The sequence below is a fragment of the Canis lupus genome, chromosome 7, assembly GCF_048164855.1.
Source record: "Canis lupus baileyi chromosome 7, mCanLup2.hap1, whole genome shotgun sequence".
NCBI classification, from domain to species: domain Eukaryota; kingdom Metazoa; phylum Chordata; class Mammalia; order Carnivora; family Canidae; genus Canis; species Canis lupus.
Window position 1 is genome coordinate 47,994,562 of NC_132844.1, and position 16,331 is coordinate 48,010,892.

At 36.1% G+C, this 16,331-nt stretch overlaps 1 protein-coding gene across 3 annotated transcripts in view; it reads right to left on the minus strand.

Moving 5' to 3' along the window:
- The window catches only part of PRIM2 (DNA primase subunit 2), a 306,340-nt gene that overhangs the window by 273,239 nt on the left and 16,770 nt on the right, over positions 1-16,331 (minus strand). The window contains exon 6 of one of the 3 annotated variants that reach the window (XM_072832486.1): positions 8,038-8,067. The exons of the other annotated variants lie outside the window; for them this stretch is intronic. Within the exon in view, the coding sequence (XP_072688587.1) occupies positions 8,053-8,067 (15 nt within the window). The 3' untranslated portion in view covers positions 8,038-8,052. Of the gene's footprint in view, positions 1-8,037; positions 8,068-16,331 lie in introns of those variants that run through there. 3 annotated transcript variants of the gene reach the window in all.

Genomic DNA, 16,331 nt, shown 5'->3' on the forward strand with positions numbered 1-16,331 from the left:
GAGACATATAAACACTTTCAAAGCATGAACCTCAATGCATTTCACTACTTTTTTCCCCTTCTACACTGAATGGACCATTGGAAGTTAAAGTACAGTGCTTTGGCTCCCCCAAATGACACTTCTAGAGCATAATAATCCTGTCATAGAGAAAAGAAACATAAGCCATATACAACTGGGTTCCTTGTATCCCATCTTCATTGCAAGAAACTTGTCCAGTACCAGATTCAGTTTAATATCATCACTTCTCACCTACCCCATTCTCAACCTAATCAAACAAAAATATTACATATTCAACCAAGTGTTTATCTCCAAGTCCCAAAAGGTGAATGAATTATATAATTAAGAAAGAGGAGAAAAGTGAAAAGTATTTTACCAACATCTGCATCACAGAAGTATTAACAGTTAAGAAAAATGACAGGTTTCTATAAAAATACCTTAAGTAATTAACTACAAATATTAGTTTCAAGATTACAATTAACCAGACCTTCAAATGCCAGAGTTCTAATTGGAAAAAATAAAAAATATCACTGCTAATAAAATCACTTGTTTAATTTTAAACATCCAATATAAGTTCTAGAGTTAGAGTCAGCTGTTTTCATTTGCCTAACCAAAGTGTTTACTAAATAATAAAACGGTAACCTTTAGGAGGTGCTTACAACATGCCAAGCATTAAGCAATTTACACAGATAATTTTATTCAGTGTCACAACAATTCAATGAGGAATATACTATAATGTTCTCTATCTTATTGTGGAAGAAAATGAAGCATTGAAAGGTTAGGTAACTTACCCAGGGTCACAAAAAATCCATTATGAAATTAATATTCCCAGGTTTTCTCACTCATACACTCTCCCTTAGCAGTCTTCTTTTCCACAGTTTTAAATACCACTTTTACATATGTATTTTGATTACATACTTTCAACCATGATCTCTTGAACACAGCTTACCATTTTGAATTGTCCACCACCTATCACCACCAGCCCACCAGCACTCATAAGCAGTATGTTCACAACCAAATGTACTATTCTATCCCAAAAACATACTATTTTTATATTCCTTACCATCACTAATATACTGTTCTTCTACTCTTATCTACCAAATAGCTTGGAGTCATCTTCATTTCACATTCCATCAATCATCAAATCTTCAGTCTACTTCCATGTCTACCATGTTGGTCACTTCTGTCCACTGCCACAGCTACTGCTGTAATTCAGACCTTCCTCATTAAGTCCTCCATTTGGTCATTTACTCAACAAATTATCCTTGTTGATAACAAAGAAATTGGCAATATCTCTAAAGAATTCTGCCATGAGTCTCAACATTCTATTATTTGGCAATCCTTTTTTCTTTTAACTTTTTTTTTTATTTTGAATTTTAAAATACTTACAGACTCACAAGAAGTTCAAAAATAGTACAGAGAGTTCCCTTGTATCCTTCACCCAGAGTCCCTCAATAGTTATGTCTTACATAACTAGAGTATAATATCTAAACCAGGACAAATGATGTTGGTCCAATGCATATGTACAGTTCCGTGCCATTTCCCACATCTGTAGATATGTGGAACAACCATATTTGAGAGGAATTATTTTTACTCTGAGGGTCTTAGTGCTAATAATTTCACTAAGGCTTTAACAGACTCATTCTCATAGTCAGCTAGTAAGCAGGTCCACTAAAAGATACACGAAATGATGTCTAATATGTCTAATATTACCTGACAATCTTAAATCTCAATTTGGGTCTCACTCTGCACTTCCTTATTTACTCAACTACTGTCATTCTCTTTTATCATACTAGATTAAAACATGTCAGTCCACTCCTCAGAGTTTCAGCAATTCCCTCCTGCCCTTATTCTATCTCACTAGCCTCCTCTTCCACTCTTCCCCATAATTTAACAAAATGCCCTCATCATAAAAATGTACAACCAAAACCAGACTAATGTGGAAAATACATGAATGCATTTCCTTGAAATAAGAAAGGGGAAGAGGGGCACCTGGGTGGCTCAGTCAGTTAAGCATTGGACTCTTGATTTCTACTCTGGTCATGATCTCAGGGTCATGGGATGGAACCCCACATCCCACTCTAGGCTTAGTAGGGGAGTCTGCTTGAGATTCTCTCTCTCTCCCCCTCTGCCCTGACCCCCACTCACATGCACTCGCTATCTCTCTCAAATAAATAAATATTAAGAAAAAAAAAGTCATAATCAAGTAATTAGATACTGCACCCATTCCCAGAAACATTGTAAATGCAACATCCACCAACATAGATCGTTATAGTGTGTGTTGGTGCCTCACATGCCGCATCAGTGAAGTGCTTTTCCAAAAAGGTGAACTCAGAGAAACATGGAACAAAACAAAGTATAATTTTCCAAAAATTAATAATAATAATAATAATTTTCCATCAATTCACACAGTAGTTCCATTCCAGGAACTATCAGGTTACATAAAAGCCATGGGGCAAAAAAATGTTTTATGTATATTTATAAAAATAGTGTTTTGGTTTAGATTCAGATCATTAGAAATAGGGTTTCTTTTTTATTCTGTACAGATTTTTTTTTAAGATTTTATTTATTTATTCATGAAAGCCACAGCGAGAGAGGCAGAGACACAGGCAGAGAGAGAAGCAGGCTCCATTAAGGCGGCACTAAACCACTGAGCCACCCAGGCTGCCCTATTCTGTACAAATTTTTTAAAGGAACATTAAAAAAATCCAAAAGGGGGCACCTAGGTGGCTCAGTGGTTGAGTGTCTGCCTGTGGCTCAGGGTGTGATCCCGGGATCCTGGAATGGAGTTCCACATCAGGCTCCCTGCAGGGAGCCTGCTTCTCCCTCTGCCTGTGTCTCTGCCTCTCTCTCTCTCTCTCTCATGAATAAATAAATAAAATTAAATTTTAAAAAATCAAAAAAGACATAGAAAAATTCAGAGTTGTAGAGAACTATCCAGTACATTGTGGACACTCCAGCATCCCCATCTCCTGTCTATTAAATTCTTGTAGCACCCACCAGAAATACCACAAAGATGTCCAAAGTATCTAGTAAGGGAGTAGCCCCTGGAGTCCTGAACCCCTAGAATGAACCAAGAAACTATCCTCTTAAAAGGCCCAGTTTGAAACAACCAGTGAGGATCTCTCTCTAAAGAAAGTACTCCTTCTTTCTTCTAAACCAAAAACAAAACCAACTCAAGCCTGTAACTTTTTTTTTAACCAGCCTGTTAAATTATTCCTATCTCAAGCATAAAATCTACTTCTGAATTTTGGTTTCCACTAACCTTTGAATATTACATGAGTCTATTGTTTTGTTTTGTTTTTTTTGTTTTTTTTTTATGATAGGCACACAGTGAGAGAGAGAGAGGCAGAGACACAGGCAGAGGGAGAAGCAGGCTCCATGCACCGGGAGCCTGACGTGGGATTCGATCCCGGATCTCCAGGATCGCGCCTGGGCCAAAGGCAGGCGCTAAACCACTGCGCCACCCAGGGATCCCACAGGAGTCTATTGTTGAACATGAACAAAAACATACAATGTGACCAAAGAAAAGCAAAAAAAAAAAAAAAAAAATAGTACCAGAGGAGAAAGGCCACAGAGGGTATAGAAAGCCATGGTCTATATAATGAGCCCTTCAACAACTGAGCTGTGTAAATATGTTTTCCCTAGACATAGCACACATATTATACTGGGAAAACTACTTATGGCATATTTAATATACTGTGTTTCCACTTCTGCCAAGAACTGTCAGCTAAAGTAAAACATCTTAGTAAAATTACAGTTAATGCTTTAATTTCCTACATTAATGTAAATCGCTAATCTCACACCTGTGTTTGCATACCCCTTTTGATAGGCACTGTCACCTTAAATGTCAGCATCTATTCCACTTCATTTCAGGGCTAGTTAAGGACTAGCTGGGAGGAAATGTATTCATATATTTAATAACATGTTTTGTGATTTACACATTTCCAAAATCTACAGGTTGGATTTTTGAGTTCCTGTTTTATCATTTAACTCTGGGGAGGTTACTTCACCTCTCTAATCCTTCGTCATGGAGCTCCTGTTGGTATTAAATTATATAACCCATTTCAAGCATTTATCTTAGTGCCTGGCATTCAGGAAACAACAAATGTTAGCTGTTTAGTGACTAACTTCTTTTCTCTGTCTCCTTAGATCACTGTGGAGACCCAAACCTTAGTAAGTCCACTGCTCATTCAGGTATCAACAGGTATTCCTTCCTTGGGGAACAAGGACCCTCTACAAGCTCCAAAACCGTCCTCTGGATTTTCTAACATTTATATAGAGGTGATACTCTGGGTCAACTAAAAGAAGCTGCAATATATTTGGCTATCAGACTCCAATATAGACAACAAAAGGATTCTCTTGCCCAAAAGCTTCATGGACACTAGAATTGGGAGAGCACACTTTGACCAGACATGAAAAGGAAAAAAAGCCACACAGCTGGGAGGTATCAACAGCTGAAGTATGGCACCAGGAATCTGAAAGCCAAGGAGATAAGCAATCAGCAGCAATCACGGAGTAAACATAGAGAAAGACATACAGTTTAAGAATTTTAACTGCTATATCTCTGCCTTCAGAGGGAATGGGATGTAGTATAGGATGGATATACTGATAGGGCCTGAGCTAACTGCAACTACTTCCTCCTGCCTTTGTAACTCAGATTTAGCTACTCAGTGACTGGGAACACAAAGTGATTTTTTTTCTACAACTCCATCAGCCTTCCACACCCATCCCTGGTTCTTATGCTCATCCCAAAAACCTAGATAAGGCATCTGATCTAGGCTCTGACTAGTCCATGACAGGACTTCAACTAAAAAGGATTAAATTTTTAGGGGTGGGGGCGAGGTGATGGCAGGAGACAAGAAAAAGTTAGAAAGATTATAGTATGAAAAAATAAAGTATACATTTAAGAACTTGGTATCTTTTCTTAGAAAACCTTCAGAAAACATGAGTAACACTTTAAAATATAAATGTTTAACCAGAGGGCAGCCGGGGTGGCTCAGAGGTTTAGCGCCACCTTCAGCCCAGGGCGTGATCCTGGAGACCCAGGATAGAGTTCCACGTCAGGCTTCTTGCATGGAGCCTGCTTCTCCCTCTGCCTGTGTCTCTGCCTCTCTCTCTCTCTCTTTCTCTCTCTCTTTCGCATGTGTCTCTCATGAATAAATAAATAAAATCTTAAAAAAAAAAGTTTAACCAAAGAGAATATCAGAACACTAATGATATTTAATCAATTTCATTCTTTTAAAATCTAGTTACATATATATAACATTTTAAGGCAATTAGGTGAAAAACTTCAGCTAAGTAACAGTCATACTTTTTCAAGAACAAAGTCAGAGACATGAAGTCATCACCAATAAGAATACAAGGAATTCTAGGGATCCCTGGGTGGCGCAGCGGTTTAGCGCCTGCCTTTGGCCCAGGGTGCGATCCTGGAGACCGGGGATCGAATCCCACGTCGGGCTCCTGGTGCATGGAGCCTGCTTCTCCCTCTGCCTATGTCTCTGCCTCTCTCTCTCTGTGTGACTATCATAAATTTAAAAAAAAAAAAAAAAGAATACAAGGAATTCTATATTCAAAAGCTATACAAAAACTTTTAAAAAGATAAAGGACTTTCATAAGTTATTTGAGAATTTTTACATAGGTTAATTTTAGCCTTCAAGGGTAATTCAGCTTGAAGTTTCACATTTAGTCATAGAATCTCTAGGTTTAAACTATCATATAATGAGCAAACTCTAATTTTGTAGCTTGGTAAGGAAAATCCAAATTCTGTGAACTTCTAAAATATTGCCACTAAAGACCATCTGTCATGGTGCATTTTTACAATTATATGCATAGATGGTGAGGCCTCAATGAAGTAAAAAAACTCAATGAACCTTTTCCTCACTCACCAAATATAATACTATAGCTGCCCAAAAATATATATGAAATAATTCAAGGTTAGCTTCCATAATTATTTGATGTCAAAAAAACACCAAGAGGATAAAAGTATTGGATTTGTGGAGTGTGCTTAGAAAGGAAGCCCGCCCTGTTTAATGCCTTCATTTACATCATTTGGAAAGAAGTTAAAGGTATACAATTTTAACAGAAACACATAAAAAGCTCTAAGTCATAAATTTTCCTATAAAAAATACAGAACAAATTGAAATCTGCTAACCAGCATAATCCCTCAAATCCAGTTCAACAGAAAAAGCTCATTTCATATATAACATATATATATATATATGTGTATATATATATACATAATGTGTGTGTGTGTGTGTATACCTATCACCTTATATTTAACCCTAAGAGGGAAGTATTCCATATTACCGTACTCATCTTAAAGATTACCTCATGTTTATGAAACAGAAATAGAGGTAAATCTTTTGAACTGACTATTTTCTCTGGAAATTAACTCACTAAATATTCAGCACCATGCTTGAATCCTATAGGCAACTGAACTCACACTTGCCCACTTTGAATTCTTGGAATATAAAATGATTTACTTCCCAACTCTAAAATTAACCTGAACCCTCATCTGATTATCAATACTTTCTCCCTCAGTTCCTTTTAAGTACGGAATTTCCAACAAGAATTAATAGTATGTACTTACCATCCCACTTCACTCTCCCCAGGCCCTCTTTCCATTCCCATCACGGTTCATGGCTTGTCAGACAGACGCCCTATAAAAAGTTCCCATGCCCATCAAACACACTTGTTCCCTAGTGTGTTCTACCAGATGTCCACTGGGACATCTGTATATCTTGTCTCATCTATAACATCAGACTCCCCATTGGCTGAAACTTATTCTGCATCAAAGGGGAGACAAATGTACACATCTCTCAATTTTGCAGGCACTTTAAAATAGCTTTGTAACTTATTAATAGGCTTATAATAATTTGTAAACATACCCCAGAGGATAGCTACAAAGATACACACACACACACACACACACACACACACACACACACACAAATATATAGATGTATGGCACTTTCCTATTTTATGTAATAAAAAAGACTTGATCACAGTGATGAATGTACAGTCCAAAAGAGCTACAACAACTCAAACTAAATCAAGTAACTATGAAAACAATATAGTAAGGGCCAAAATGATCAGAGAACTATGACTACCTGAAGGCCAACTCGCAAATATCTAAGAAATAATAATACACAAGTGAACACCAAAAACTATTTTAAAATTCAACATGTAAAACTATTAAATCAATGTAAAATCAATGTTCCAATGTTAAAGAAAAGCATCCAGAGCTTCCTAATAAATTCACATAACTGACATTACCAATACCAAATGACATTAAACAGTAATTCATGATCACTGAAAAGAAGGAATAAATGAAAAATGACAGGAAACAATTTCTAAGATAGAAGAAATTAAGATTTCCAACAACAAGGGATAAGAAACAAATTTTAAATATCATATTTAGGATAAGGAATATTATTTTAAAATAGGTAAAACTAAGCAACCTAAAGTTTACATGTACTTCTTTTCAGTGAACGAGGTAATAAGGTTACCAATCACAATGCCTTCACTCAAAAACCCTCCCTTTCTGAACAAACTTGACAATGGAACAACACTAGTTCTATTTAATATGCAGTGGACTTGTGACACAAAGAATATACTTCAATATATTTTAAGATGCTCACCTTCATTGTCCCTGCCACTCTGGGCTATTCAGATGAAAAGCATCCCGCCATTAAATCCACTAGTATTTCAAATCAGGTAAAAAATATTTTTTGACTGTCCTAAGATTTTTTAAAACATCAAAGTAAATTATAAACAGCTATCAGACTCTGAACTGCAAGAGCACAGAGAACCTTTGTCTGAAAGGCTGACAGGTGTCAAAGCCTGACCTTTCTCTAACTGGTCAAGTGAAAAATCATTAATTGTATGTTTGACCTTACTCATTCACCTTTAATGTGACACAAGGTTAAGTCAATCAATTCAGAAATGAGATCCAAAATGCCCCCCAAAGACAGCAATATTTACTCATTTCTAATCCTTCCTAGAAATTTCAGATTTAAAATCCAAATTATTTACACAGGGTGCCTGGGTGGTTCAGTGGTTGAGCATCTGCCTTTGCTCAGATCGTAATCCTGGGGTCCTGGGATTGAGTCCCACAACAGGCTCCCTGCAGGGGAGCCTGCTTCTCCCTCTGCCTATGTCTCTCATGAATAAAAAAAAAAAAAAAAAGAAAGAAAGAAAAAAAAGAAAAGAAAAAACCAACCTTAAGATCTTTTTTAAAAAATTATTTACACATAAATCCAAGAATGAAAAATATCAGTTTTTCCTTTCTGAATACTTCACATTAAGGTTTTGTGTTACATATCTTAAAGATTCGGAATCTATCATCCACTAAAAACCCAAATACAAACTACAAAAGCCAAATTATCACAACATAGCCAGAACAAGAAATACAACACAAGAGTCTCCATCTGATAACTGACTCCATTTAACCCTCCTTCAAATTTTTATCCAAGAAAATTATATGAACTATGGCAAACTAAACACAAAATTTAAGAAAAAAAAATACACAAAGAAGTTAATTATTCCTTTTTCTGTACATATTACACTTCATCAAAGCAAACAGAATGCAATTTGGTATAACACTGCCTCTCCTTCTAACATAAAAATACATTTATTTTACAGAAAGAGATCAACAGAAAAGTCACTGCAGCTTTAGGGGCACCTGGCTGGCTCAGTTGGTAGAGCATGTGACTCTCGATTTCAGGGCTGTAAGTTCGAGCCCCATATTGGGTGGAAATTACTTAAAAATAAAATCTTAAAAAAAAAGTCACTGTAGCTTTAATGAAACTGAAAAGATAAACAAATGTATACAAACATAGAATCCAGATAAACTCTAAGATGTGTTTACCAGCAACCCAGCTTCTGTAACATCAAAGCCAAGATGGCCTTATGGCTCTCTACTTCCCACTCTTTCCCTCTGCCCCAAATTGGGTAGCAGGGTCTATAACACATCAGAGATGAGCTTATACAATAAATGCTAATAACTTTTCCATAACTCTTGCTTTGCCTTGAGTCTAAAAATATCACTGACACCTAATTTAGTATAAAAGCTTCAAATAGGGGGGTGGGAGTGAATGGGTGACGGGCACTGGGGGTTATTCTGTATGTTAGTAAATTGAACACCAATAAAAAATAAATTAAAAAAAAAAGCGTCAAATACAAACCAAATATTCCAATCAAACTGAAGAATAATGCACATGTCCATATTAGTGAAATGGTAAAAGCTGGGAAGTGGGAAGAGTCAAGGTAGCTGGGGGCAAGCTGACAAAAAGCATCTGAATTCAAGTGCTTCAATTACTGATATCAGTTGCCATGAGAGTATACTAAAAAAGAAGGAAAAAGGTCGCTGATAGTAAAGTGATAAATCTATCACAGGAATGGTTTTTCTGCCAAGTCTCTGCAATGCTTTCTCACTCTTTCCTTTCTTCCACGAATCCACACCATTAAGATCACTTGATTAATTTCTATATCCCACACTGCTTATTTCAAAAACATGTTTTCATACTCTACACACCTTCAATCAAAGTTCTGATAAACCTCCAGGACTACCTACATCCTATTCCCCCGACTAAGAATAGCTGAACTAAAAAAAACACAAAGTCACATGAGCAGCCAAAAGTTACAACCCCTTTTAAAACTGCATAGAAAATAAATAAATAAATAAATAAATAAATAAATAAATAAATAAATAAAATAAAATAAAATAAAATAAAATAAAATAAAATAAAATAAAGCTGCATAGGATGCCCTGTGACATACAAAGGTAGACATTAATTTTCCATACATTCAATTTTCCAATCTTAACTATATTTCTACAACTTACTTTAATACATGTTAATTAAAATGTACCTTAAATGATCTGCAGAATGAAACAGAATATAAATACAATAATTTTAGCAAACTGGAAGCAACCAGTATGATATTAAAAACCGATCATGACTGCCAAGACACATACTTTTAGCAAGTGTGTCTCTAAGTGCCATAAATTCCAGTCTCCTATAATAACAAGATTCAAAATAGATTTTAAGTTCTTTTTTAATCCCAGTTAACATATACTGTTATATTATTTTCAGGGGTATAATACAGTGACTCAACAATTTCATACATAACCTGGTACTCATAACCACAACTGCACTCCTAATCCCCAAAACCTATTCAACCCAAACCTCTGTGCACATTCCCTCGGGTAATTATCGGTTTGTTCTCTATATTTAAGTCTGTTTTGTTTTTTGGTTTGCCTCTCTTTTTTCTTTCCTTTTGCACGCCTGTCTCGTTTCTTAAATTCCACATATGAGTGAAATCATGTTATTTGTCTTTCTCTGACTTATTTCACTCAGCTCCATCCATGCCATTACAAATGGAAAGATTTCATTCTCTTTGATAGCTGAATATTCCATTGCACATATATACCACGTAGTCTTGACCCATTCATCTATCAACAGACAGACACTTGGTTGCTTCCACAATTTGGCTACTGTAAATAATGCTGTAACAATCAGGAGTGCATACATTCCTTTGAATTAGTGTTTTTGTGGGGGACCCTGGGAGGCTCAGTGGTTTAGCACTGCCTTCGGCCCAGGGCATGAACCTGGAGTCCCGGAATCGAGTCCCGTATCAGGCTCCCTGCGTGGAGCCTGCTTCTCCCTCTGTCGCTGTCTCTGCCTCTCTCTATCTGCGTCTCTCATGAACAAATAAATAAAATCTTTTTTAAAAAAAAGAATTAGTGTTTTTGTATTCTTTGGGTAAATACTCCATAGTGTGATTGACAGATCTATTTTTAAGTTTTTGTGGAACCTCCATACCATTTTTCCAGAATGGCTGTACCAGTCTGCATTCCCACCAACAGTGCAAAAGGGTTCCCCTTTCTCCATATCTTCACTGAACACTTGCTGTTTCTTGTGTTGTTGATTTTAGCCATTCTGACAGATGTGATGTGATATATCTCATTGTAGTTTTGATTTGTATTTTCCTGATAGTAAGTGATGATGAACATCTTTTATGTGTCTGTTGGCCATTTGTAGGTTTTCTTTGGAGAAATGTCTGTTAATGTCTTCTGCCCATTTTTAATTAGATTAGTGGGGAGGGGAAGGAGGAATTGTATAAGTTCTTTATTTACTTTGGATACTAACCCTCTATCACATATGTGATTTGCATATATTTTTTCCCACTCTTTAGGTTGCATTTTAGTTTTGTTGATTGTTTCCTTCACTATACAGAGCTCTTTATTTTGATGTGTTCCCAGGAGTTTATTTTTGCTTTTGTTTGCCTTGCCTCAGGAGGCATACATAGAAAAAAGGTGCTACAACCAATGGCAAAAAATGTACTGCTTGTATTCTCTCCTAGGATTTTTATGGTTTCTGGTTTCCAAGCAGATTTTTTTAAAAAAGACTTTATTTATTTATTCATGACAGAGAGAGAGAGAAAGAGAGAGAGAGAGAGGCAGAGACACAGCCACAGGGAGAAGCAGGCTCCATGAGGGAACCCAACAGAGGACTTAATCCCAGGACTCCAGGATCACACCCTGGGCTGAAGGCGGCACTAAACTGCTGAGCCACTGGAGCTGCCCAGATTTTTTTTTTTTAATTGCAGCAAAAACATATCAAGTCTGATTAACAACAAGCTTCTCCAAATACAGACATTTACTGTCTCTATATCTGCCATAATATTACTAGTTAATCTAAACACCAGGCATAGTACTAAGAACTCTATATTCTCTAGTTTAACTCACAAATCTGTTGGTGATAATTAGAATTATCCTCATTTTATTTGCTTTTTAAGATTTTATTTTTTTTAGAGAAAGAGAGAGAGCTTGAGCAAGGGGAGGAGCAGAGGGGAAGGAGAGGGTAGGAGAAACAATCTCAAGCAGATTCCATGCTGAGCATGGAGCCTAACATAGGGCTCGATCTCACAACCCTGAGTTAGACACTACCACCTGAGCCACCCAGGCATTCCAGGATTATTCTCATTTTAAAAATGAGGAAGCAAGTACAGATTAGAAAATGTACTCAAAAAAAAAAAAAAAAGAAAAGAAAATTTACTCAAAATCACATAGCTGTCAAGTCTGAGATTGAATTTTATGCTACCTATAAGTCAAAAGATAGCCTGTTACTCTTTAATGGATGCTGACTCCTGCATTTGAAACAAAGAAATGTATTACTCATATCACAAGAAGTAGCAAGAAAGCTAACATGTGTCATTCTCCTTACTGTCAAGTTCCTTGGGAGCAACATGACATAGTCCAGATAAATGGCCAAATAGAGTGGGTTTGCACTACATCGAGAAACACTGAGAAACAATCACTTTTATAGCAAGTAGTAATCAAGCCTCCTCTACATAACAGGAAGATATTTCATCCCTCAAAGTTGCATGCTAAAAACACAGCTGTGAGAAATGGCCTGGGCAAAGACTATCACCTGGATCATGACCATATTTTCTTGACATACCAAGCAAGATACGTAGGATCAGAAGAGACGGGGAGGAGGATTCCCAACACTGATACGTGTCAGAGGAGGAACTCAAACTCCACAAGTACAATACCCAAGTCTGGATGTTAATCACTAGTAATAAAATACAATCAAAAACTTTATCATTTGCTCCCCTAATTTAAAACTATAATTATTGGGGGATCCCTGGGTGGCTCAGCGGTTTGACGCCTGCCTTTGGCCCAGGGCACGATCCTGGAGTCCCGGGATTGAGTCCCGCATCAGGCTCCCGGCATGGAGCCTGCTTCTCCCTCCTCCTGAATCTCTGCCTCTCTTTCTCTCTATGCCTATCATAAATAAATAAATAAATCTTTAAAAAAATAAAATAAAATAAATAAAACTATAATTATTGAGGTCATTGAGGCCTCCCACTAAACATGGCAAATTGAACATAAATATTTCCATTACCTCCACAACAAAATGAAAATGACAATAATGGTATAAAAAGAATATAAACCACTAAGGACAAACAAAATAGTGGAGGAGGAAGTTCAACATGTTTTTGGAAAGTAGATAAAAAGTGTGCTTATTGAAAAGGAATAGGAAGCCACAACTTAAATACTGAAAGAAGAAAGAAATACTGAAAAGAGAGTGGGTAGTTATCTCAGAGAGCAGAAAACAATCATAAATTAGAAGCACCATATACAAAAAATGAAGAATGAAAAAAAAAAAGAAAAAGAGAAAGAAGTCAGCATACTGAACAGTGGGCCCCTGGCTCACTATGTCGGCAGTAAGACATAAATCACTATGGAAAGAAATTGGAGGCTTCCACTGAAATATTAACTTAGCAAGCGTCATCATTTTTTTTTAAAAGCAACTAAAGCCCAATAGTAGATAAGTATCTCATACACTTGCATGTACATAATATAAAACCTAATCTTCCAGTCCACTTTTTAGTATTTCAATCTTAAATAAATAGCCAAGGACCATTAGACACTTAAGAAAAACATTCAAGTGGTACCTGGGTAGCTTAGTTAAAGTCAGTTAAGCATCTGACTTTGGCTCGGGTCATGATCTCAGGATCCTGGGATCAAGCCCCACATCAGGCTCTCCACTCAGCAGGGAGTCTGCTTGTCCCTCTCTCTCTGTGTTCCCTCTGTTTATCCTTCCTCCTGCTTGTGCTGTTTCTCTCTCAAATAAATAAAATCTTTTAAAAATCCAAATTCCATGCACATGGAAGTGAAAAAAAAGCTGTGATAGCAATATTTACACCAAACAAAATAGACTTTAAAACAGAGTGGTCAGCACAGCATAACATAAATTTGTCAAAGTTCTATGTTGTACACCTACAACTAATGTAACATTGTGCATAAACTATACTTCAATCAAAAATAAAGCATTCAACATGAAAACTATCTAAAACAGATGAAATAAAGGAATGAGGTAAACTGACAAAGGAGCTAAAGAACATGACTAATAATCTTCGAAAGAGACAATACTGTATTTACTAAACAAAAACAGAAGGCTGAAAAAAGAAACAGAAAGGACTGCTAGAAGTTAAAAAGAGGACAGCAAAAAAAAAAAAAAAAAAAAATTAGATAGGAAGTTTGGGAAAGAGTTGAAGAACTTCTCTTCTCCCACCAAAAAAAAGCCCAAAAAGATAAAGATTAAGCATCAGGACCAAAAAAAAAAAAAAAATTATATATATATATATATACACACACACACACACACACACACACACACACACATACACCAATCCAGGAAATACAAATTCTAAAAGAAGTTACAAAGAGAAAACAGAACAGAGAAAATTATCAAAGCAAGAACCAAAAGAAACTTTCTAAACAAGAGAACCTAAGTCCTCAGATTAAAAGGACTCACCAAATTCCTACTCCAATAATGAAAAAAGATTCAGACATCATTATGAAATTTCATGACACTAGGGTGAGAAGTGGGAGTGCCAAAGTTATAAAGTGAGACTCAAAGAATTAGAAATCAAAATGAAATTAAACTCTCAAGAGCAACTCTGGCAAGTGTAAAGTAATACAGTAATACCTTCAAAATCCTGATCAATTATTCCTTAAACTGTATACCAAAGCACACTTTGCACAAGTGTGACAAAAAAGAAAAACATTTTTACACAGCCAGAACTCGGGCAGCCCGGGTGGCTCAGCAGTTTAGCACCACCTTCAGCCCAGAGTGTGGTCCTAGAGACCCAGGATCGAGTCCCATGTCGGGCTCCCTGCATGGACTCTGCTTCTCCCTCTGCCTGTGTCTCTGCCTCTCTCTCTCTCTCTCTGTGTCTCTCATAAATAAATAAAATTTTAAAATCTTAAAAATATATATATATAAGCCAGAACTCAAAAATTTTACCTGTGTTTACATAGAAAGATAAAACTTGACAATAATAGCACACAGATAGGGGGTGGAAACAGAACTATGTGACAGCCAAGTTTTTGTACACTATTAAAAATAATTTTATGTTAATTCAAACTAGTCTGTTTCAAAATAAGAATGTTAAGTGTAATTATATAGAAGTGACTAATAACTCAGAAAAATAAAAGAAACAGACAGCAAGGAATTAAAATGGTACACTAAAAATATTTAACACAAAAGGCGGCAATAATGGAAGAGTAAGAAAATAAAACAAAATGTATAGGAAACAAAAACAAATCATGAGAAAGTAAGATATAAAGTCTACCTTAACAACAATCACATTAAATGTAAATGGATGAAACACTTCAATCGAAAGGCACAGATTGGTAGAATGTTATAAAAAAACATGATCCAACTATATGCTATCTAATAGAGACACTACAGATTCAAAGATACAAATACAGATGAAAGTAAAAAGATTGTAAGGTGCTTGGGTGGCTCAGTCGGTTAATCATCTGCCTTCAATTCACTCATGATCCCAGGGTCCTGGGATCACATTGAGCTCCATGCGCAGCAAGTCTGTTTCTCCCTGTTCTTCCATATCCCCCGCCTGTGTTCTATCTCTCTCTCTCTCTCAAATAAATAAATAAAATTTTTAGAAAAAAGAAAAAAGATATATCATGCAAACAAGAAACAAAAAAAGATCTGAAATGGCTACCCTAATATCAGACAAAAAGACTTAAAAAAAAAAAAATGTTACCAGAGATAATGAGAACATTTCAGGTAAAAGGATCAATCCAGCAGAAAGATGTAACAATTGTAGACATTTATGCACCAGAAAACATAGCCACAAAATACATAAAGCAAAAAATGGCAGAACTGAAGATAGAAACAGACAATTCAACAATAATATCTGAAATCTTCAATACCCCTCTTTCAATAATAAATAGAACAAATAAGATCAACAAGGAAACAGAAGACTTGAAAACACTATAGACCAATAAGATCTTACAGACTATATCTACAAAACACTATAACCAAAAGCAACAGACTCACATTCTTGACAAGCACACATGGAACATTCTCCAGTACAAACCATACACAAACCAGATCATAAAATAAGACTCAATAATTTTAAAAGGGCTAAAGTCATACAAAATACATTCTCAGACTAAAACAGAATAAAATTAAAAACCAAGTAACAGGGATCCCTGGGTGGCGCAGCGGTTTGGCGCCTGCCTTTGGCCCAGGGCGCAATCCTGGAGACCCGGGATCGAATCCCACATCGGGCTCCCGGTGCATGGAGCCTGCTTCTCCCTCTGCCTATGTCTCTGCCTCTCTCTCTCTCTCTCTGTGACTATCATGAATAAATAAATAAAATCTTTAAAAAAAAAAAAAAAAAAGTAACAGCAGCAAGTTTGAAAAATTAAAAAATATATGTAAATTAAAAACACAAAAAATAACCAATAAGTCAAAGAAGAAAACAAGGAAATACTTTGAAATGAATGA